The sequence below is a fragment of the Chelonia mydas genome, chromosome 8, assembly GCF_015237465.2.
Source record: "Chelonia mydas isolate rCheMyd1 chromosome 8, rCheMyd1.pri.v2, whole genome shotgun sequence".
Lineage (NCBI taxonomy): Eukaryota > Metazoa > Chordata > Testudines > Cheloniidae > Chelonia > Chelonia mydas.
In genome coordinates, this window is record NC_057854.1 from 14103484 (window position 1) to 14126338 (window position 22855).

Below are 22855 nucleotides of genomic sequence, written 5' to 3' on the forward strand. Positions count from 1 at the left end.
CTAAGCCACTTAGAAAATAAGAGCTTATTAGACAACAGTTACTCTTCTACCAGAACAGTCTAACCTACCTAAATAGTTTGGGAGGCAAGATGCTGAATCGTGTCTTGTCTAAAATTTTCCTGATTCTATTTCTTCCACCAGATACAGTGTTTGCTTTGATTTTCTTGTTTCCTTTCTCGCATGGAAACATCTGTTCCACATCTCCGGGCATATCTGGGATGGAGTAGCGATTACTTTTCTTTTCTGCAATTTTGGAATATGGGGGGACTCCATTTTTCTCCTGTCCTATCCTGCTAAGCAGCTCTTTAAACACTGTAAAAGAAGATAAACCTATTATAATTTCTTTTTACCTTCTGGAAAGCTTGTTCTTTTAACCCTTCTTCTGCCCATCCCCACCTACCACCATAAAAGAAATACTGAATAGTATGGTTGTTAACATGCACACTAACAATATGGTCAATTTAATATTCCTTTCCTCTTCCCACTGAAATCAAGTGGAGTTTTGCTATTCAATTCAATGGGGGAGAGAGGCGGCCCTAAATGACTAAAGGAAAACAGACTGCAAAGAGAAAACTATTGCACTGGAGGGAATTTCCAATCACAAATGAAGTAGAAGAAGAAATTTCATCATTTTCACTTTTCTTATTAATAAACATTACAACACATTTCATAAAACTTTGCTAACATCCACTACAGACAATTAACTGGATAAAAGGGAAACATTACATTTACATTAATCAACCTTTTTGTGTGTATCTCTTAGGTAATGGGATGCAGATGTTTTCTTAAGAACAACCGTAAGACTGATTGTCACTTTACCACTTTACTGACTGACACTTCTTTTATCTTCATTGATATTATCAAATATATTCCACATCCAATATTCTTTTACACTTATCAGATATAACTGGTCAACTGGTAACAATGACATTTCCAGAAAAAAACATTCCATGGGGAAAAAAGTTATACCTATTTTATTTGTGTTTCGGTTATATAACATAATACCCTGCCCTTCAAAGCTGTACATGAATGCCTGCCAAGCAGTTTATTTTTTTTTATCTCTTTGAGGTTGCTGACATCAGAGAAATATAGTGTTTTCAGTTGAACACATATGGCTGTGCTCACTGAAACACAACTTACAGCTGCACAGTGCTGATTACTCACGTTTTCCACCCAAACCAGGCAGGCAGCACATACTATGCACAAATACCAAATCAAATTGCATGCTTCTACTACATAGCAAAATTTAGGACTGTACATCTTTGTAGGAGAAATTCTGGTGTGAGAATGGGGATTCACTGATATATTCTCTGATAACTCACTAGCTCCATATTAGTCATTTAGCACTATTAAAAAATTAGAATAGCAAGTACAGTCTTTGCAAAGGGATTCAGCTGATGGATTTGTTAAAATACATCAAGCAGCGGACAGAGTAAGCGGACAGAGGAAGGTTGTACAAGTGGGTGTACTGTTGCATGTCACCTTGTATTACCACATGTTATTTGATGAAAAGGGTTTTTTTAAATTGTTTTTGTACTCATTTTGTTTGTGACAATAAGCTATAGTTAAGTTCATGCCACTTTTTGACCTCTACAGTGATGTAAAGAAAAAAAATTAAAAACAGAAAATCAATAGTGAAGAAAGACAAATAATTAGAAGTAGCAGATGAGACCCAGGAGAGGAAAGGACCCCAGCAACCTCAGATATAACATAAATCAAAGAAAAGAAACCATGTATGTTTAGGGGGAATCTTGTTCTTACTGTAGTGGTATTTGTGTTCTTGGATGCAGACCATGTATGCCCTGGGTTATAGAAAAGTAACCAATATTTTGACAGAGATTTTAAGAAGTTATTTGTAAATAAATAAATGACAATGTAAAGCTAAAATGGATATTGCACATATACTTTATACATTCTCTATTTTCTCTTTCAGATGTAAAAAGATGTTATGGCTCTCACACCCATTATTAAGTTTTTTAAAAAACCTGATTTTACATCTTTTGCTATTTCTTGTCAAAACCAGTGAGAGAGAGGATTTGTGAATAAACTTTTGGTCAGATTATCGGCCCCCTTTCAGCCCCTTTGTGTGAAGGCCCCATAAAGCTGCTTAAATGGTCACATGAGGATTTCCCAGGGAGCACAGAGCTGGTTATGCTGCCTCTATGCCCCCTCCCACCTTCCCCCACATGCAGATCCTGGCATAGGGGAAGTACCCAGGCAAAAAAGGGACATGGCCTCTGGGATCTGGTGATCATCAACTCCTAGAACGGCTCCTTGGGGTCACAGGAAATTGGGTGGAACTTAGTGGGGCCCTGATGCCTTCAGCATAGGGAACTTTGTCTTCTTTCTCACATGTAAGGTACATTGGCTATGCAAGCCTACTCACCAAAAATGTTTGTTTTTACAGTAATGGAAAGATGAGTATTGTTCCTCAAGATTTCAACAGCTTTTACAAATGTAATGTTCTCAAAGTTCTGTCCATTTACTTCCATTATCTTTTAGGAGAAACAGAAAAAAACCTGAATTTTTAGATTAAATGTCAGAAAAGGTTTTCCATTCTCTACATTTACTATTTAATATTATAAAAGAGATACAAGAAATGCTTCAGAAGTTACAATACAGCTACATATCAGAGTGGTATTATGAAAACATGCATTATTAAATATCCAAATAAATTAGCTGCTACAATTTAAATATAAGTATGTCCTACAAACATGTCGGATTTTGACGCACCCAGAAGGGAAACTGAAGTCTTTCAGTGGCACAGCTAAAGAGGCAGGACCAGAAAGGCCCAGAGAAGCAAAGAGTCTCGGCTAGGGGGCACTCGCGAGAGTGAGTGTACCCCATTACAACCCTTTTTACCAGTGTTTCCTAAAACAAACCATGATTAGGATATTTTGGGGGTTTTTTCATATATATATTAGCTATAGAAGAGAACTGTAGATGCAAACTGCAAATCTTTAAAATACTACATAGTTTGGTAAACATAGTGAGCAAATTAGTAATATTTTAAGTCTTATATTTCAGACAAATGTTATCTGGCATTTACTGTACACGGTTGAACCAGGAGGGATTTTTATTAAAATTACATCTGAAACATGAATAATTTTATGCACTTTCTTACCTGATCACCACGCTTAAGTCCAGCTTCTGCTGCTTTGCTGCCTGTTTCTACGGTCTCTACAAAAATGCCAAAACCCTTGTCACTTCCTCCAACTAGACAGAAAAAGAGCGGTGAGTCTCTGGAAGGTTTTTGCAGAGTAATTTGCCTCCACTTTGCCTTGGCAGCACAGGCAATATTCAACAACCTGAGGTGACCCTTCATTTTCTGTAAATCAGAAGACACACACAAAGGAATGCAATGTTTCTTCATCTAGAATTGGAACAACAACTGAAAAGAACAATGCCACAGAAAAAAGGATCTATGAACTTAAGGATCCAATTCTTACTAAAAAAAACAAACAAACCCCAAACCCTTTTCTTTCTTGAAATACCATTAAGAGAAGTAAAATGTATAGACTACTCATTTCTGTTGATTCTGTACAACCATATGTACAATTTAGACCAAATAGGACTGTGTTAAAAAGCTGACTGTACATTGTCTTCTTCTAGCGCAAGGACTTTTTAAAATATTCTTAAATCACAGACGGAAAAAAACCCACCTCAGTGGAAAGCATGACACTGATAGTTTTTAGTCCTACCGTATTTTCCAAGTTTTTTTCAAATTCTTCCAGAAATCGTGTCATAGCAGGATCTCCTTCAAAATCATTAAAATGATTGTTCACCCACAATAAGACCACTCTGGTGACCTTCAGAAACAAGATAAACATGAGGGTGATTTTGGGATGGGTTGGTTTTGGAGTTAATAGTAAGGAAAAAGATGATGTACGTTGTAAACACATTTGTTTATGTGGATTTAATCTGATATGCCATTATTTTCGACACTGATGTTACACAGACTTTTCATAGAAGTAAACCAAAAGCAGAGGTCACTTTTACTGCTTTTAAACAATCCCTGAGTCATTTTCCTCCACTGCACAATTAAACTGATCAGAAAAGAAAAAATCAAATTTGATCTGAGGGGCTGGGCTACTATCTACAGTGACACAAAGTCAATGCCAATTAATTTCCCTTCTAGTACTTTTAGTTTTGCTTAATTCAGAAACCTTACACTTTTCAAATTGCCACTGTGAATGATCAGTCAATTTTTTAAGCATTTCTAGGAAATGTATAGTAACAATAAAACATTACATCCTGAGAACCTTTATCTCCATTTTTTGACAATGCAGTTGACTGTGCTTCAGAAATACTATACAACTCTCATAATATAGTCAGCCTGTCAATTGCTCAAATCTCTATTAAACAAAAGTGCTCAACAATTACAGCAGTTTCTTTTGTCTAAAAATAAATTACTTCCTATTTTATTTGCTGAGACAGTTTTCTTTCTTTGCAAGTCCACAAAAAAGTTGCTGTATGCATAGTGCTTTTAATTTCACATTGGTAAAAATGTTATCCAACCCAGCCCCCTCCCAAGTCATTTTTAGTATCTATATACTCAGCCCATTTTAAGTCACTCTTCATTATGCACAGAAAAGAAAAATCTTTAAAGTGCTTGACATGTGTGTGACATACCCAGGGCACAATCCAGATTAATGAGCAGCTGTGTCACCCCTGCCTTCTAGCCTGGGGTGTCCTTTACAATGCTTTGCTGCTGTAGCTTCCAGTCTGGATTGCTCACAAACAGCCTCCGGCATGGAAGTCACTCCCAGTTATATGTCTGCGTGTATACTGCAGTCAGCCAGCCACACCTAGGCTCTTACTAGCTTGAATTATACTGCAGGGTGACCCCAACACACCTCCAATCCCAGATTTTGCCCCTGAAATATTTGCCCTGAACTGCCCAGCTCTCTCCTGGACAATACAAATTTATATAGGTCTGTTATTTCATCAATGGGAATATTATGCACATATTTTATCATCCCAAATGGAGTTTCCCCAAACACACACACTGGATTAAATAAAACAAGTTTATTAACTACAAAAAGAGATAGATTTTAAATGAATACAAGTAATGAGGTATAAAAGTCAGAAATGGTTACAAGAAAAATAAAAGAATAAATGTAACTAATGCCTAACTTAACAAACTATTTTAAATTGAAAGAAAGTTCTTCTCAACACTTGCACTCAACAGTCTTAGTGGCCAAACTTATAAGGCCAAGACCCCTTCTTCTGTTTAATGGCTGCTTTCTTTGTTCCTTCTAGTGCAGTGAATCAATGGACAAAGAGAGTGAGAGCAAGAGAGGAGGGGTGCCTTGGGGTGTTTGTTCCCCCTTTTATAGTGTCAGTTCCTTCCCCCTTGGAAAACATTTCCAGATGAAATTCAGGATGACAGGCAGTCTGTGTGGAAGGAAACTCCATGCTGTTTCTGTGCTAAGATGTAGATTTTTTTGCCCCATCCCTTTTCCTGCCAAAAAAAATGGCCACTTAGCAAGTAATGGCCCATCAACCTTGTTTACACCTGCCTGAAGTGTCAGCTTGCCCTTTGTCTTTGAGGGACTGGTTTGGCCACTCCCCAGACTCCCCTGGAAAACATAGTTTTAGTCATGACCTCATCTTATGTTTATAACTTCACATAGAATAACAATACTGCTATGTGCATTTTGCCATGACATTACTGATCAGCAAAATATGAGTTTTTAAATGGTATCTCACAAGCAATACTTTATTACAATAGTGTGTAGGATGTGGACACAGAAGTACATTCTGTCACAATATGGAATAATCAGGTCAGACAGACTACTAAAATCATGTGGCAGTTATTCCAGATATTCTCTGTGGATCTACACAATTTTCACATTTTTAATTTAAAAAAAAAACAACTAACACTAATTGTCAAAATGCATGGCACAAAAAAGGGAGAAAGAACAACATGAAATTAGCTGCAAAACACAGAAAAGACTGTAATTTTAAATACTAGCTCCTTCGCTGGTCAACAGGTTTTGTTCCAGGTAAACTCTAGTATATATGAAAAAAGTCAGCTAAGAACATTATTGCCATCTTTTTTGAACAGGCTAAGAACAAAAATCATCAGACCATATAGGTTTTATTTTGTGTGCACGTGTATATTCATACAGAACTTCACTTACTTCCATATACAGAAGTATTGTACTTTCATCAATTGCACCATCTACAACCCTTTTCTGTGGTGGCATAACTTCAGGTGCATGGTTTGTAGAAAGCTGCTTAAATCAAATGTACTTCCAGCCTTGAAAAGCTATTTTCCAAGAAAACAATGGAAGATAGGTCCAATGCTGTCATGAAAGCAACAGTGATATGCCCAGGAAATTATGGACACTTACTTGACCTGAATTACTGGCAAAAATGGGTCTTCTGAGAGGGCTGATTATACCCAGAATATGAGAGAGTTGAAAATATTTGCTCTATGTGGAATTTGTGAACAATAGGTCTTGACTTAGATTTCAGATACACTGGCATTTACATATTAAGATCAGCATTTACACATTTTAGAGGCTATGATCTGGCATATCTGAATTTAGAATCAAAACTTACATGTGTGCAACTATGTGGAAGAATACCTTTTTATGCTACTGAAATATATTGCTATAAAAATATTTATTTTTAGATCATCATGGAACAGTCAGACTTTATCAGCACCACAAAAAAAGGTTAAAGATTGATAATATTTTCACCACAAAAGCTGGTCTGTTCATTTGACACCAACCTTATCCCTGAGGTTGTCCACTCTAAACCACTCTAGGAGTTTATCCCCAACTTCCAATGGGCTTGATAGAAATGTCCTATATGTTAAAAGGAAATCTTCTATATAAGTTGGGTCCACAATAGAATGTTCTTCTATTAAATGCATGATGAGTCGCTCTGGTGTTGCCTTAAAAATAGAAGTGCAAAAGGCTTTCAGGAAGTATCACACAGTATCATCACCCCAGTGATGATATCCAGGCTTTGAAGCATGCATAGTGCACTTTTTTTTTCAAATTATACTGAGTGACTGATAAACTCTTAGAAAGAAAAAGTATCATCAGTGTGTTTAAGTTCAGTTCACATATTAAACATTTTGTAAGACTATGTACTATCTTGGCATTTATAATGGCATTTGGTTTGCACACACAATAACACTCCATCGATTTTTTAGTATGTTTTAAAATCCCTCTTCTAATCCAACACAACACAGATTAATGCATGTAAAGACACTAACCAGTGGTTTCTAACATAAAACCAGAAAATATGTACTGAATAGATCCTGCTTTATTAATAGGAAGCAGATTTTGTATTTATATAAAAATATAAATCCTTTCTAATCAACTCTCTATTGAGCTGTTGTAGGACAGACAGACAAATGTGAATATCTGTTCCAGGTTCCCACTGTATTTTCTGACAAATTACATTTTTAGCGATTGACAGGTAGAATATTAAGTAAATAAAGAAAATCACCTTAATAACTATATGTCCTTTCCTGGTTCCACTGCGATCTAGCTCTCTGTGCTCCTTTACCATAACAATTTCTCCTTCTTCCTCGACTTTATGAGTGTTTTTTTCCACATGGTTCAGAATCCGCCAGTAATCCTGCTGGGCTATACAAACAAACTGACCCAGAACAATATGGGGACAATTAATAAACCTGTAGTACATAAACACATCTCCACGCACTAAACCTGGGCAAATGTAGTGCAATAGCGATAGCATATCATTTGACATCAGTCCAGTCCTGTCCAGTTCCACTAGATATTAAATTGTAAACAGAGTCCAAGTTAAATTGATAATCCCTCATACAGTACTACAATGTAACTGTGCAAAGACCAATCTTAAAAGAGAACTTAGCTTGTAAAAAGTGGAAATGGATATTTTCTGTTTAACTGTTCTTAAAGCATTTCAAACACACAGAAATACCATGACCTTAAGTGGTAAACAGCTACTTCAGCACAACACAGAAGTTCCTGTTTCTCAGATGATAGTAATATACAAGAAAATTGTTCCAAAATAAGAAGGGAGAACCGACAACTAAGGGCTTGTCTATATGGTGTTTTAGTTTGCACTAGAAGGGTATAAATTCTAGTCCATACTAGCTTGTTGTGCACTAACTAGCCTGTGTGGACCCTGCTGGCCCACACCAAAAGTTCCCTAGTGTGTGTTAATGTAGCCCTGTAACTTGCAAGAGGGAACTTTTAGTTAGGGTTGCCAATATTGCATTTCAAAAATAAGGGACTGTTTTTTAGCATCCCCGTCCTTCCCCTTCTCCCGATATTATTATTAATAATAATTATGATAACAATAAATAATAATAATAATCAGTACTCACCTACAATCACCAGCGGTAATTCTTGCTGCTTTTTGCAGCGCTCAGCAACTCCTGATCTTGTTGCACAGAGTGGAAAACATCCCTTTTAATAAGGGACTGTTGGCAATCCTACTTTTTCATGTGTGCCTCCAGGGCCCACATGAGCCATTTAGTGCACAACATGCTAGTGTGCACTGGAATTTACACCCCTCTATTGCAGACTAACGCATTGTGTAGACAAGCCCTAACTTAACAGAGTGCCCACCCTTCCAAGTGTCTCACCCCCACCAAGTGCCAACTTCCTTCATTCTATTTCCGAAATAAATATCATTATGTTAGATGAAACTATATTATCTTTTTTATTAACTGTTTAAAATTGTGAGAAAATTATACACAGGTATAATCTTACCTGACAGTCATCTACTTTGGTCCTAACCACTCCATTCATGTACTGTTTATCCAAAGAAGGGGTAATCCCAAAACTATTTCCCATACAGAGACTTTCAGTTTTCCCATCTGGATGGCTGATTTCCACCGTGCCGTTTAAAATAACATACCAAGAATCAAGCTAGAATGAATTTTAAAAAAAGTATGGATCTCTCAGCAAGTTCTAATAAGAAAGATGATTCAATGCTTATCTCCCAGAAGTATTTACCCATGTGGTAGTAAATATGCTGTCATTACAATTTTGTAACATTTCATTCAATACAACATGTCAAGGACTGCTGTTTACTGTCCACTGACTTGTAAGCAGTAAATGAAGGATGAGCCAAAATAAAAAAGCTTATTTCTAGCTCCACAATCTACCAAGTGCTAATAATTTCCAAATATTTGCATGTCCTGTTGCTACCCTTTTGACAACGAAGACTATGGCATGATACTATATTTTTTACATAGGCATTAAAACATGATCACTGGAAACTCAAATTTGCACAAGAGGAGAGTTGAGTTAAGCCAATGGGTAACAACTGCACAAGATCAAAAACATTTTTTAAAAGGTTACTTCAGAAAAGGGATATTATTTCGTGGGCAGACAATTTTATTTTTTTACTGCTAGAAATGACCCATTCTTTTATGACATTATAAATACTTTTTTGTAAAATAACCCCTAACTATTAGGTAGGGATACACAAATAAATTGTAATATAGCAGATTACTGTTCAAGTACTATACATACAAATTGTTTAATGTTATTGTATGTCTAGATTTGAACATATTAATACCCGGAGTTTCAGTATAATACAGTGCTTAAATTATGTTATGTTCTATAACTTACTTCTTGTCCATCTTCAAGTATGATGGCTCCTGCTTGTTCTACCACTTCAAATATCATAACTGAACAAAGCTCTCTTCTTACAGACATGGTCATGTTTGCAAAGGCTGGGAGTTGATGCATAAATTCCAGTAATTGCTCTAATAGATAAAGGAAACATTGATTTGAAGACTGCAAGGCCTATGCCTCTAAGGTACCATTACCCCTGCAGGTATATTAAACCTCAGAGTTAAACTCACTGAAGGAATTGCTCAGTGGTATTTCAATCACTATTAGTGCCTGTGGCTAAATGAGCACAGCATGCATTTTACAATCAACATTAATAAAAGGAACCTGGCTTTTCAATCTTGATTGTGCTCTGATTGACTATTATGGCATCAAGCGTAAAATTATGGCATCAAGCTAAGCGTAAAAGCACTTGAACTTCAAGCCTTTAGAAAAGTTATAAAGTATTTTTGCTGAATGATGATTGTAAGCTAGATAATATCAATAACATGAAATCATTTTTCAGTGTTCAGAGAAATAACCAGAGGAAAAGTATAAACTATTTCAATTTTTATTTTAGTGTTAAACTAATGCCAACTTTAGCTTGGCGCTTGCAGAAATCTCTTTTTGACTCAAACTCCTTGGAACTTAAATTCAGCCTCTTTATACCGTGATATCAGCCCTGCCAAAAATTCAAAAACAAATTTGCCAGCTTCAGGTAGTTAAAATTACTCCCTCCCTACTCCCCACATTAGCAAACTGTAATCACCAAAGTATTTAGCATCTCAGTGCTAATATTTTCAAACACCTAATTTCTCATAATAAATATAAGAAGAGAATAATAGTCTAGTTTAGTTTATAAATTCTTTGGGACAACAAGAGTTGTAAAAAATCTCTGAAAAGCATCATCTATAGGTATAAAGCTATCTATTTATTAATAATTATGTACTTACACAGATTTCAAAGAAGTCTTTATTATTTGAGTTATAAAATAGATCATATCAAGGTCTCTCTCACCAATGTCATCATCTGTTTTGTCTGCAGGTTCTTTTTCAAGGCACTCTCGTACAACATCTCGCCCCAGTAACGGATCTGAAGTTCTGTCAATATCTTCATCTTCTTCTTCTTCATCTTCAGAGTCCACAGGTGCTTCTGGGAGGCCTGTTAAATCTACATCTCCCATATCACTTTCTGTAGCCTGTAGAAAAGAAATGATCAGGCAGTAAATTCAATTCCTACACAGGTTTAACAGTTTATGGCCTCAGCTTATAGTCCCAGTCAGTTTATACCACAAAAATGAAAAAGTATCCCTTGACTAATAATTATGAGCTACAAGTTATGATAGCTCAACATGTTTACCACTTGAACACTTAAGGAAAGATACTAAAATGCAATTTACTATTACAGAAAGACTGGTATAAATATCTATCTGGTGCATGTAAATGCATTTGTTTTTATATTTTATATAAAAAGCGTACATAAGAGGACAGAGAAGTATTTTTTTCATAAATCAGGGATGACTATATGTGTTGTCACTCATGAATTGTAGTTATCCCTGACTTAGGAAAACAAAAGTAGTATCTTGCACCATACATTCTCTATCTTTGTACATATATACAACCATTGCAATTTTATATGTTGCTGGTTGAACTCAAATTATCTAAATGATCTAAACCACAATTCATACAGTTTAGTTAGTTAGTTAGTATGTACACATTACGCCTCTGGCGTTTAGGGCAGTGACGAAGCTCCTCCACTCCTGTCTGTTTCTGGCAAGTATTTCAATGGGGCACAGCTGGGGAACCATTGAAAGATCATGCAGTGTAGTTGGAAGATAAAGTGCTGTTAGAAGCCTAGGTAGTATAAGCAGCAAGGAGTTCTGTGGCACCTTATAGACTAACAGACGTATTGGAGCATAAGCTTTCGTGGGTGAATTCCCACTTTGTCAGATGCATGTAGTATAGTTATTGTACAAGCTCAGCTTTGGATACCAGAGTTTAATTTCAGTTGTTCAACTAGAATCATAGAATATCAGGGTTGGAAGGGACCTCAGGAGATCATCTAGTCCAACCCCCTGCTCAAAGCAGGACCAATCCCCAACTAAATCTATGACAGAAGAAGAGCAGGAGACACTGGAAATGGTTTAGTTAGGTCACAACTTTATTCCCAAATGTCTGGGAGTACCTGGCAGATAAAAGTAAGATAATTCCATAATCATTGTACTTATACTGGGGGATGAGGGGGTGAGCTGCTGTCCACTTTACCCTTCGTGGTCCCCAGCCAACCTACCACTGTGACCTGGCCACTCCCCATCCCCAAATGAGGGTTGGAGGGGCTATAAAAGAAGGGGGGTTGGCTCCCTGCCATACCAATCACAGGAGCCAAAAATCCCTCATTTTTGCTCCTTTAAAGACCACGTCCTTTAAGTCCTTTACCAATGCATTTAATCTGATCACTGTATCCCTTCCCTACAGAGCACCTGCACTGGACCTCTGCAGCACTGTATACCTTCCCTACAGAGCACCTGCACTGGACATTGCAACATCATAGCCTAAGCACCGTTTTATGTTTGCCCCCAAATAAGCCCCCAGTCTGATGTGGGGAAGGTGAAAAAACCATCTCCTTGGCCTATCTTGCAGGGAAGGAAAAAGTCCTTCACAGACCGCCAGGAAAGGAGCGATTAGCATAACACCCACAGCAGATCATGACAAAACCTGGTATTTAACTACCACAATGGGTGGGAGGGTAGGTGCTGCTCCACCTGGTATAGGTAAAAGAGGGCTTTTCTTACACTGGAGTGGAACTAAATAATCCTGCATCTCTTCTGGTCACCAGTGGGGATTGGAGAAATGGGTGACCATGGGATGCTTACCTGGTCTGAAGCTGCTGCAACAAGTCGCTTTGGCTCTCTAGCCTTTAAAGGGGTCACACCCTTTTCCTACAACACAGACAACGGCCCCCACCACTTCATGTGGGGTGAGGTCATTTGGTGTCCATTCAGTTTGCATATCTGCCCTCTCTCCCCTGTGTCTTCCTTGAAGCTATCTAGCCATGTGCGGGCAACCCCCCCTCAGTTCCTTCTCTACCGCAGAGCCCCTTAGGGAGAACTCCAAAGTCGAGGGGAGGAGGGCTGGTTGTGGAGCACCCATCAGGGGACACATCTCGAAGAATCATCGTTACTCACAAGGCGACTAACATCCTCTTTGTGATATGACTACATCTAATTTTTCCTGATTCTTGCAGTGAGCAACTTCCTCTTCTTCTTCAGTAGTGTCCCTATAGGTGCTCCACTGTAGGTGACTTCACAGCAGTATCTCCCAGGAAGGGCTGGGACTTGAGAGTGGAGTCTGTTATTACAGAGTACTGAGGAGCAGAAGATGGCATGGGAAGCTGCAAAAGTGTGGGCAGAAGCCCCAAACTCTGCAGATTGCTGAGACAGGGACATCTTTAAAGAATGCGACTGAGGTAGAAATTGACCTCATGGAGTGTGTACAGACTCTGGACAAAGGCAGCAGGTTGTGTCCTTGATAACAAAGGTTAATGCAACCTGAAACCCATTTGGATGGTCTTTGAGCTGATACCATGGAGCCTTTGGATTTTTCCATGAGGAAAAGGAAGAGTTTAGAGAACTTCCTAAACTCCTTAGTCCTGTCCAAGTAGAATGCTAGTGCTCTTCTAACAGCTGCCATATCCAGAATCGAGAATCCAGGAGACCCCTGTTGTCACTTTGTGGTTTTGGGAAAAAGCAGGAAGATGGATCTGTTGATTCATATGGAAAGTGGAGGTAACTTTATGGAGAAACTTGGGATGCAGCCTCAAAGTTACTTTGTCTTTAAAAAAGACCATGTATGGAGGGTGTGCCATCAGGGCCACTATTTCTCCTATGTGCCTAGCTGAGGTGATGGCAATTAGAAATGCTGTCTTCATGGACAGGTGTAAAAGAGAGCAAGTTGCCATGGGCTCAAAGGGAGAACTAATCAAAGCCCTGAGAACTTGGTTAAGATCCCAGGCTGGAGAGGGTGGTCTCACATGTGGGAAGAGATTCCCAATGCCATAAGGAATCTACATATCAGCAGGTGAGCGAACACTGAGTATTGTCTACCTGACAGTGGAAAGCCATTGTGGCCACAAGATGTACCTTAAGGGAGCTGAGTGAGAGTTCTGATCTCTTGAGGTCTAAAATGTAGTCTAAAAGCAGAGGTAGGGAAGACAAGGTTGGGGCTATATGCTTAGAATGACACCAAACTTGGAATTGTTTCCATTTTTGTAGGTAAGTATGTCAAGCAGTCGACTTTTGGATATGCAGCAACACATCTTTCTCCTCATCAGAGCATTCTGCCTCTAAGTCTTGGAACCAAGAAGGAGCCACGCCTGAAGGCGGGGGACCACAGGTTGGGGTGAAGGATCAGCTTGTCGCTTTGAGAGAGCAGGTGGGCAATGGGCCGAAGAGGAACTAGAGGACATGTTGCCATCTCAGTCAGGTAAGGAAACCAGACTTGCCTTGGCCAGTAGGGGGCAATCAGAATAATTCTGGCTTTCTCTCGTCCAACTTTCAACAGGACTTTGGACAGAAGAGGAAACAGGGGAAAGGCATACAAGAAGTCCTTGTCCCATGGGAGGATGAGGGCATCTCCCAGCAAATGTTTCCCCAGGCTGGCCCTGGAGCAGTAACAAGGACATTTCTTATGTCTGTAAATAGCAAAGAGACCTGTAATCAGGGTTCCCCAAAGGGCAAATATGTCTTGTAACACTTCTGAGTTCAGTTCCCAATCGTGGTTGTGAGAAAAGTTCTGACTGAGACTGTCGGATGTCTCATTCTGTGTCCTTGGTAGACAGGCAGCTGTGATGAGCACGTTGTGACGGATGCACCTATTTCAAAGTTTGAGTGGTTTGGTACAGAAGGAGAGAGATCTGGCACCCCCAGTGGTTTATGTAAAACATACAGGTCACATTGTCCGTCATGACCTTCGTGTACATGTTCTTGATGAAAGGCAAAAAGACAGCCTTTAGCTCCCGTGGAGGGTCACTTCTGTGGAAGACCACTTCCCTTGAACCTTGTGGTCATGTAAGTGAGCTCCCCAGCCTATTAAGGAGGCATCCATCGTTAGAGTCGCCGTCAGCAGCAGCTGCACAAAAGGAACACCTGCTCGGACATTGGATGGGTCTATCAGTCCAGGGAGTGTTTTACTGCGCAGGGCAGTGATAGCAGTTTAGCTAATCTGTCCCTGTTTGGGAAACAGACAGAAGTGAGCCACATCTGAAGACACTGCACAAACATCTGAGCGTTTGGGGTGACAAAGGTACATTCTGCCCTATGACCTAGCACCTGTGGACAGTTCCTGGCCGATGTTTGAGGGTTGGCCTGGGCTGTCTCTGTGAGACTTGTAAGGGTGGTGAGGCTGCGTAGTGGAGGAATGCTCTCGTTTGTTCTGTGTCTAGGTTGGCAATAGCTACTGGATGGATAATCCCTATTATTCTAGCACAAATAACAGAAGCACCCAAATTAGTTTATCGTAGGTAATCTAAAAATGTTATTATGAAACTGGAATGAGACACAAATGTCAACATAGTTTTGCTAGACAATACAATATTTTGGTCCCATTCACCAGTCATTTGAAAAAACATATATTGCTAAAACTGCATCAGTCAAGCTTTTTTTAAGCATAGCTGTAATACATTGCTACTACAGCAGAATTTTTTCCTCTAACTACTGGACAGTCCTACAAATCTTATATGGCTTCTTTCTTGGTATATTTAGTAAAGATGTACCAAGTTTTTGGAAGCCAATTGTTTTTCTATTCTCCATGCAGCATCTTTCTCAGTACTGGTAGATTCATTCATGTTTATTAGAGTTACTACAAAAAGTTTGTATGGAATCACATAACCAAAGTTATAGATCAACTCAATACAGTCTCTCAAAGCTAAATCTTGCCTAGAGATTACGTTGCATGCCCAGAAAGTCCAGTCACCTGTTGATATTCTTAAAAGGAATAAGAAACTGCATAATCACTACCTTTATCTCTTCAAAACTTCACTTACCAAAAACAGACTAGGATTATCAGTAAAGACACCAGCGGCCCCCACACCACTTGATTAATGCTACAACAGTCTTGTAATGTGTAACATTAGCCAGGACCGGATGCCTACAGCAACAATTTTATTGCAATCAATGGATGCTGAGAAGTCAAACGAAACTGAGAGGAAGAGGGTAACATTGGCAACAGAAAACAAAATCATGCAAGCAGAAATATGTTCAGCTACATAATACAATTTTAGATGCACTATTTTGATAACTACATAAGATCATAGGCAAATGCGTCTACATACTTAATACTACTGAAATCTCAGTCACTTCTGCAAGCTTATTCCTATTTAGAATCACAGAAACGTAGGTCCAGAAGAGACCTCCGATGTAAGTTTAAAAATACAAACCCACATGTTAAAGATGGATCCTCGAGTATGGCCCCAAGCCCCCAATTCTGCACAATTTCACTTTGCCTACAGATCTCAGTGGAGGTCTTGCAGGATGTTCAGAAACACAAATACAGTGTGAATGGCATAGAGTCAAGTGGATTGAGCCCCATAATCAGCTTTGTGGAATCTTCATGAAATGTAGCAAAAGTTTTCATGAGATCTCTCTATTAATGTGAAATGAAAACTGGTGTTTGGACCTTCCCCTGCAGCATCTGACAAACGATTAAAATGTTTGGGTTGCAAAGGTCCAGATATGTGCTAGGTGCTACCCAAAATAAGGAGAGACATGGCCCCTCCTCTGAAGGACTTACACAAAGCATTGCTTTAGTGCATGAAAGCTAGAGAGTGAAACCAGCTAAAAGGAAAAATGAACCAGTTACCCTGGTTTTCATTGTCCAAGCTGAGAGAAACACAAAAAGGGTTAACGCTGAAAAGAATTGTTAACAGTGAGGGTAACTGACCATTGTAACAACTTGCCTGGTGATATGGAGGATTCTCCGATACTTGGAGTCTTTAAATCAAGGCTGGATGTCTTTCTAGAACTACTCTAGCTCAACCAAAAGTTATGTGCTTGAAGCAGGTGAGATTCTGGGGCTGTGCTATGGAGAAGGTCAGACTAGATGATCATAGTGGTCCCTTCTGGCCTTAAAATCTATAAATCTAAAGTATCTATCCAGACCCCTATGCTGAGGCAGGACCAAGTAAACTTAGACCATGCCTGACACATTTGTCCAATCTGTTCTTAAAAACTTCAGTTGATGGGGATTCCACACCCTCCCTTGGAAGCCTGTTCCACACCTTAACTATATTTATAGTTAGAAAGCTTTTCCTAATATCTAACTTAAATCTCACTTGCTGAAGATTACCCATTATTTCTTTTCCTACCTTCAGCGGAGATGAAGAACAATTGATCACCACCCTCTTTAAAACAGCCCTTATCATATTTGAAGACTTATCAGGTCCCTGCTCAGTTGTCTTTTCTCAAGAATAAGCATGCCCGGGTTTTTTAAACTTTCCTCACAGGTCAGATTTCTAAATCTTTTATCATTTTGTTGCTTGCCTCTAGACTCTCTCCAATTTGTCATCATCTTTCCTAAACTGTGGTGCCCAGCATTGGAGACACTACTCCAGCTGATGCTTCCCCAGTGTCAAGCACAGCAGGACAATTACCTTGTGTCTCTTCCATATGAGGCTCCTGTTAATACACACCTGAATGATATTAGCCTTTTTAGCAAGTGCATCACATTGCTGACTCGATCAATTTGTGATCCACTATAAACTCCAGATCCTTTTCAACAGTACTATCACCTAGGCATTTATTCCCCATTTTGTAGTTGTACATTCGCTTTTTCCTTCCTAAGTGAAGTACTTTGCACTTGTCTTTACTGCATTTCATATTGTTTATTTCGTACCAATTCTCCAATTTGTCAAGGTTGCTTTGTATTCTAATCCTGTTCTCCAAAGCACTTGCTGTTTCAATGGAGATTATATACAATTTGCATTACGAAACTGAAGTGTTAAAAAAGTGAAATTACTTTTTCTATTACTGGTGCTTGAGCTATATTTGTAATAATCCTGGGGCTTTATGGCAGATCAAATCAGCTGAGCCAAGTACTGAAAAAGTAAAATTTCATTTCTTAGGAAAAAAAACAAAAAACAACCACCGCAGAGCAGAAAAATGCTTTAATTTGCCACAATGAGGAACAAAGTAAAGAATGTTGGGCTCCAAAGCTCTCAGTGACTATTCAATATATTTCCATTTTAAGACTATCTTCAGACAAGTTTTGTTGTAATAATTGAATCTAGAACCTGAAAGAGAGACTTTGGTGTTTGGGGAGCTAAAGTAAAGTTAGGGGAGCTAAAATAAAGTTAAATATAAACTCAACAAAATTAGATGAACAGAACATTAAGCAACCCACACAAAGCAATGACAACCTGACTGAATTCAGTCAGAGTACCCAAGATATTATGTTTCGTGTTGTTTTCTGTTAGAGGACTAAATAAAGGTGGTTAATTTTACACACATTGTGTGATTCTTTTACAACTAAAATGGAATAATCTAACATAAGGCTAGCACTAGGAAGCTGCACATATCCATATTCTTAATCTACACATGGTGAATTCACCTCCCTGCCACACACACACCTGGTCAGCAGTATCCTCTACATGTTGTGGACCTTCTCAGAGAAGACCAAGGTCTTTGCCCATCTCATGTTACAAGAGAATTAACACTCTGCTAAATTATTATATGTATTAAGGCAATGACTCTGGTGGAGCACTGTGCTAGGGACTGTCCAAACACATAGTAAGAAATAGTCCCTTCCTCCAAGAGTTTGCAATCTAAATAGACAAGGCAGACAAAGGGTTGAAGGGCACAGAGGTAAAGTGACTTCCCCAGATTCACACAGCAGTGGTAGAAGTGGGAGTCAAACCAGTCTCCCAAGTCCCAGTCTACTGCTCTATCCACTCAATCACACTGCCTGTAAAGTATTTATCAAAAGTAACATTCTGGTAAGGTAAGTACAAGACTATGGGTATGTAAGCTGAACAGAGAGTGAAATCCAAATGCTAATGAAAAAATACCAGTGGAATATGTTCCTAAGTAAATCTTTCAAGACAAAGTTCTCCATCATGTTGTGTCTAAACAGAGAAGTAAACTGAATATTGGCGAAGAACTGGTCTTCCTCAATCCAAAAGTCTACCAGGGAGGTAGGCATTAAGAAAGAGAGAGAGATAATATAATCTTGCACTTTAATTGTCCTTAACAGTAAATTACAATATTGAAGATAAGGACAATGACTACTACATTATGTCTAACTGCTTGACTTCTAGACTCTGCTCAGGAACCTGGAACAAGTAACATAACTAAACTCTTCCATTATACCATTGTGCCACAACTGTTGCAGATCTGTGTTTCATTGGTACAAATAAATAAGACTATTGCAAACCTCCTTGTTGATCAGATAATACAAGTGTGCAGATCAGGGAAGAAATCATCTTCATAGATTTATTAATTCCCTTTTTTCAAGATAGAGCTTCATCCAGTTACGATCCTTGACTAAACTAGAGTGGTAAATAGCTAGGAAAGATCTAGGATTAAAGTAAAAAACAAAAAATCATCAAAAATTATAAAGATCATTCACTGCACTGCCCTTGAAAGACTGTGTGGTAGGAATACTTTTTATGTTTTGGAAGACTGAACATTGATTTACATTACAAGGAATAATTTTGATTGATTACATCACAATCAGTTGCAATATCTTCTTATTCCTAGAACAAAGCATTGTGGTGAGCAATATCAACATATTACATTAAACGTTAACCTCTTAATATAAATATTAGGGCTGTCAAGCAATTAAAAAAAGTATCGTGCCATTAATCGCACTGTTAAACAATAATGGATTACCATTAATTTAAATATTTTTGGATGTTTTTTCTACATTTTAAAATATATTGATTTCAATTACAACTTGGAATACAAAGTGTACAGTGCTCCTTTATATTTATTTTTGATTATAGGTATTTGCAATGTAACAAAACAAAAGAAATAGTATTTTTTCAATTCCCCTAACACAAGTACTGTAGTGCAATCTCTTAATCACGAAGGTTGAACTTACAAACATAGAATTATGTACAAAAAAACTGCATTCCATTCAAAAATAAAACAATGTAAAATTTTAGAGCCTGCAAGTCCACTCAGTCCTACTTCTTGTTCAGCCAATCGCTCAGACTAACAAGTTGGTTTACATTTGCAGGAGATAACGCTGCCCGCTTCTTGTTTACAATGTCACCTGAAAGTGAGAAAGTGGTACTGCTGCAGCCAGCGTCGCAAGATATTTACGTCACAAGATATTTACGTGCCACAGGCACTAAAGATTCATATGTCCCTTCAGGCTTCAACCACCATTCCAGGGGACATGCAGCCATGCTGATAATGGGTTCTGCTCAATAACAATCCAAAGCATGTTCATTTTCATTATCTGAGTCAGATGCCACCAGCAGAAGGTTGATTTTCTTTTTTGGTGGTTCGGGTTCTGTAGTTTCTGCATCTGAGTGTTGCTCTTTTAAGACTTCTGAAAGCATGTCCACAGTTCGTCCCTCTCAGATTTTGGAAGGCACTTAAAATTCTTAAATCTTGGGTCAAGTGCTGTAGCTGTCTTTAGAAATCTCACATTGGTACCTTCTTTGCATTTTGTCAAATCTAGAGTGAAAGTGTTCTTAAAATGAACATGTGCTGTGTCACCATCCAACACTGCTAAAACATGAAATATATGGCAGAATGTGGGTAAAACAGAGCAGGGGACATACAATTCTCCCCTAAGGAGTTCAGTCACAAATTTAATTGACACATTTTTTTAAACGAGCATCATCAGCATGGAAGCATGTCCTCTGGAATGGTGGCTGAAGCATGAGGGGGCATATGAATGTTTAGCATATCTGACATGTAAATACCTTGCAATGCAGGCTACAATAGTGCCATGCAAATGCCTGTTCTCACTTTCTGGTGACATTGTAAATAAGAAGAGGGCAGCATTATCTCCTGTAAATGGAAACAAACTTGTTTGTCTTAACGATGAAGTGAGCTGTACCTCACAAAAGCTTATGCTCAAATAAATTGGTTAGTCTCTAAGGTGCCACTAGTACTCCTTTTCTTTTTGCGAATACAGACTAACACGGCTGTTACTCTGAAACCTACTTCATATTACATCACTTTACTAGCTTATGTAGCTCACATTAACTCAGAGGTGGGCAAACTTTTTGGCCTGAGGGCCAAATCTGGATATGGAAATTGTATGGCAGGCCATAAATGCTCATGAAATTGGGGGTTGGGTGTCGGAGGGGGTGAGGACTCCAGCTGGGGGTGCGGGCTCTGGGGTAAGGCCAAAAATTAGGAGTTCAGGGTGCGGGAGGGGGCGCTGGGCTGGGGCAGGAGGTTGGGGTGCGGGCTCTAGCTGGAGGTGCAGGCTCTGGTGAGGGGCTGAAAATGAGGGGATGGGGGTGCACGAGGGTGCTCCGGGCTGGGACTGAGGGGTTCGGAGGGCAGGAGGGGAACCAGGGCTGGGGCAGGGGCACAGGAGGGGTTCAGGGTGCAGGTTTCGGGTGGTGCTTACCTCAAGCAGCTCCTGGAGGCAGCGGCATGTCCCTCCTCCAGCTCCTAAACAGAGGGGCAGCCAGGTGGCTCTGCATGCCACCCCATCCCCAGGCACCACCCCTGCAGCTCCCATTGGCCATGGTTCCAGGCCAATTGGAGCTGCGGGGGCAGCACTTGGGGCAGGAGCAGCGTGTGGAGCCCCCTGGCTGCCCCTACGCATAGGAGCCAGAGGGAGGACACTCTGCTGTTTTCAGGAGCCGTGCGGCACCGCGGCACATGCAGAGAGGGAGGCAAGCCCCCAATCCCGCTCCCTGGCTGAAGCGCCTGAGCAGGGAAAGCCCCGGACTCTGCTCCCGGTGGGAGCCTGAGGGATGGATTAAAACGTCTGAAGGGCCGGATGTGGCCCCCGGGCCGTAGTTTGCCCACCCCTGCATTAACTGCTTTGGAATAAAGCTCAAGTGCAAACTGTGTTTGGAGAGAGTCTCAGCAGCACAGTACCTTATTCAATGATTTCCAACCTTTCTACAGCTAAATAGCCTGAATTTGTATTGTGTTTTTCAATCATAGCAATACAGATTGTGGACCTCACTTCCCAGTTTGACAAGCTCAAGCTAAAATACTAAAGCTTAAGCATATATGCATAATAAGGGGAGGAGGGTTCTTTGTTTCTGATTTAGGTGACAATCAGCCAATCAAAGACATGCAACCCTTCTTTCTACAAGCAAAAGAAAGAAGTGCTAGATTGTATCCAGCCGCTTCAGGAATGCATAAGGGGAAGGGACAAGAAGCAATCGCCTCCCAGACCTCTGAACAATATAGATATGACGATAGTCCATGCAGACCCAGTCTGAAACTGCCCCAGCAAGTCACTCTGGCTCTCTAGGGTGACATGTTTTCCTACAAGCCAGACAATGGCCCCCCACCACTTAATGTGCGGTGAGGTCATTCCCCAAGGGTAAAAGTGAACTTTCTTTTATTATGCCCTAGTCTACTATGCCCGTGAACAAATAATTACCTGTGAAATAATAGATGGTTCTTAAACTGTGTCCCAAGGACCACTTGCAGATGGCCCACAAAGTGTTCACAGGTTACATAGTGATGGGAGAAAACCTGGGGGCTTTGGACAGCACACATTGAGCTATCTGTAGAAACAGCTGTTCCTGCTGCCAAGAATGATATCACAGCTGTTTCTACTGTCCATTATTACTAACACTGTCAACTTCAAAATTCCTTGATTAATTGTTAAATCCACTGATTTATTTATTTTTCAATTAACAGAATGTGTGCCGGTTGCATAGCTTTGAGCACATTTACCTGATAAATATGCAATTATTTAATTTCTGATACATAGAGTGGCAATAAGGGGTCAAAATGTCACCATCCCTTGATAACCAGCAGAATGCAATCACTGACTCAGCTCCACAAAACCATTACACAAATAAGGACTTGCAGGATGAGGGTTGGAGGGGCGGGGAACCCTATTAACAAACTAGCCTTTACCTAAGAGACAGAGAGAGAGAGAGAGGGAGGGAGAGGAGGCGGGGCAGGGGGGAAGCCTGAGTAAAATGATGGGCATTACACACCATGTCTGGAAGGTCAAACTCTAACTCCAACAGACAGCAAACTTTAGTTTTCAGTTTTCAAATTTTACATAATACAAGCACAACCCTGTAATTACACATATTTATATACAAAATGTACAAACAACAAGGCGACA

General features: G+C 39.5%; 1 protein-coding gene across 17 annotated transcripts in view; it reads right to left on the bottom strand.

Annotated features, from left to right (window-relative positions):
* RAPGEF6 (Rap guanine nucleotide exchange factor 6) overlaps positions 1–22855 on the bottom strand; it is a 232601-nt gene that overhangs the window by 57381 nt on the left and 152365 nt on the right. For all 17 annotated transcript variants that reach the window (XM_037906909.2, XM_037906912.2, XM_037906907.2 and 14 more), the window contains 9 exons: positions 10590–10770; positions 9591–9727; positions 8724–8882; positions 7471–7623; positions 6743–6907; positions 3702–3809; positions 3125–3328; positions 2387–2495; positions 69–312 (listed from right to left, as the gene is read on the bottom strand). In XM_037906909.2, the coding sequence (XP_037762837.1) occupies positions 69–312; positions 2387–2495; positions 3125–3328; positions 3702–3809; positions 6743–6907; positions 7471–7623; positions 8724–8882; positions 9591–9727; positions 10590–10770 (1460 nt within the window). The remainder of the gene's footprint in view (positions 1–68; positions 313–2386; positions 2496–3124; positions 3329–3701; positions 3810–6742; positions 6908–7470; positions 7624–8723; positions 8883–9590; positions 9728–10589; positions 10771–22855) is intronic.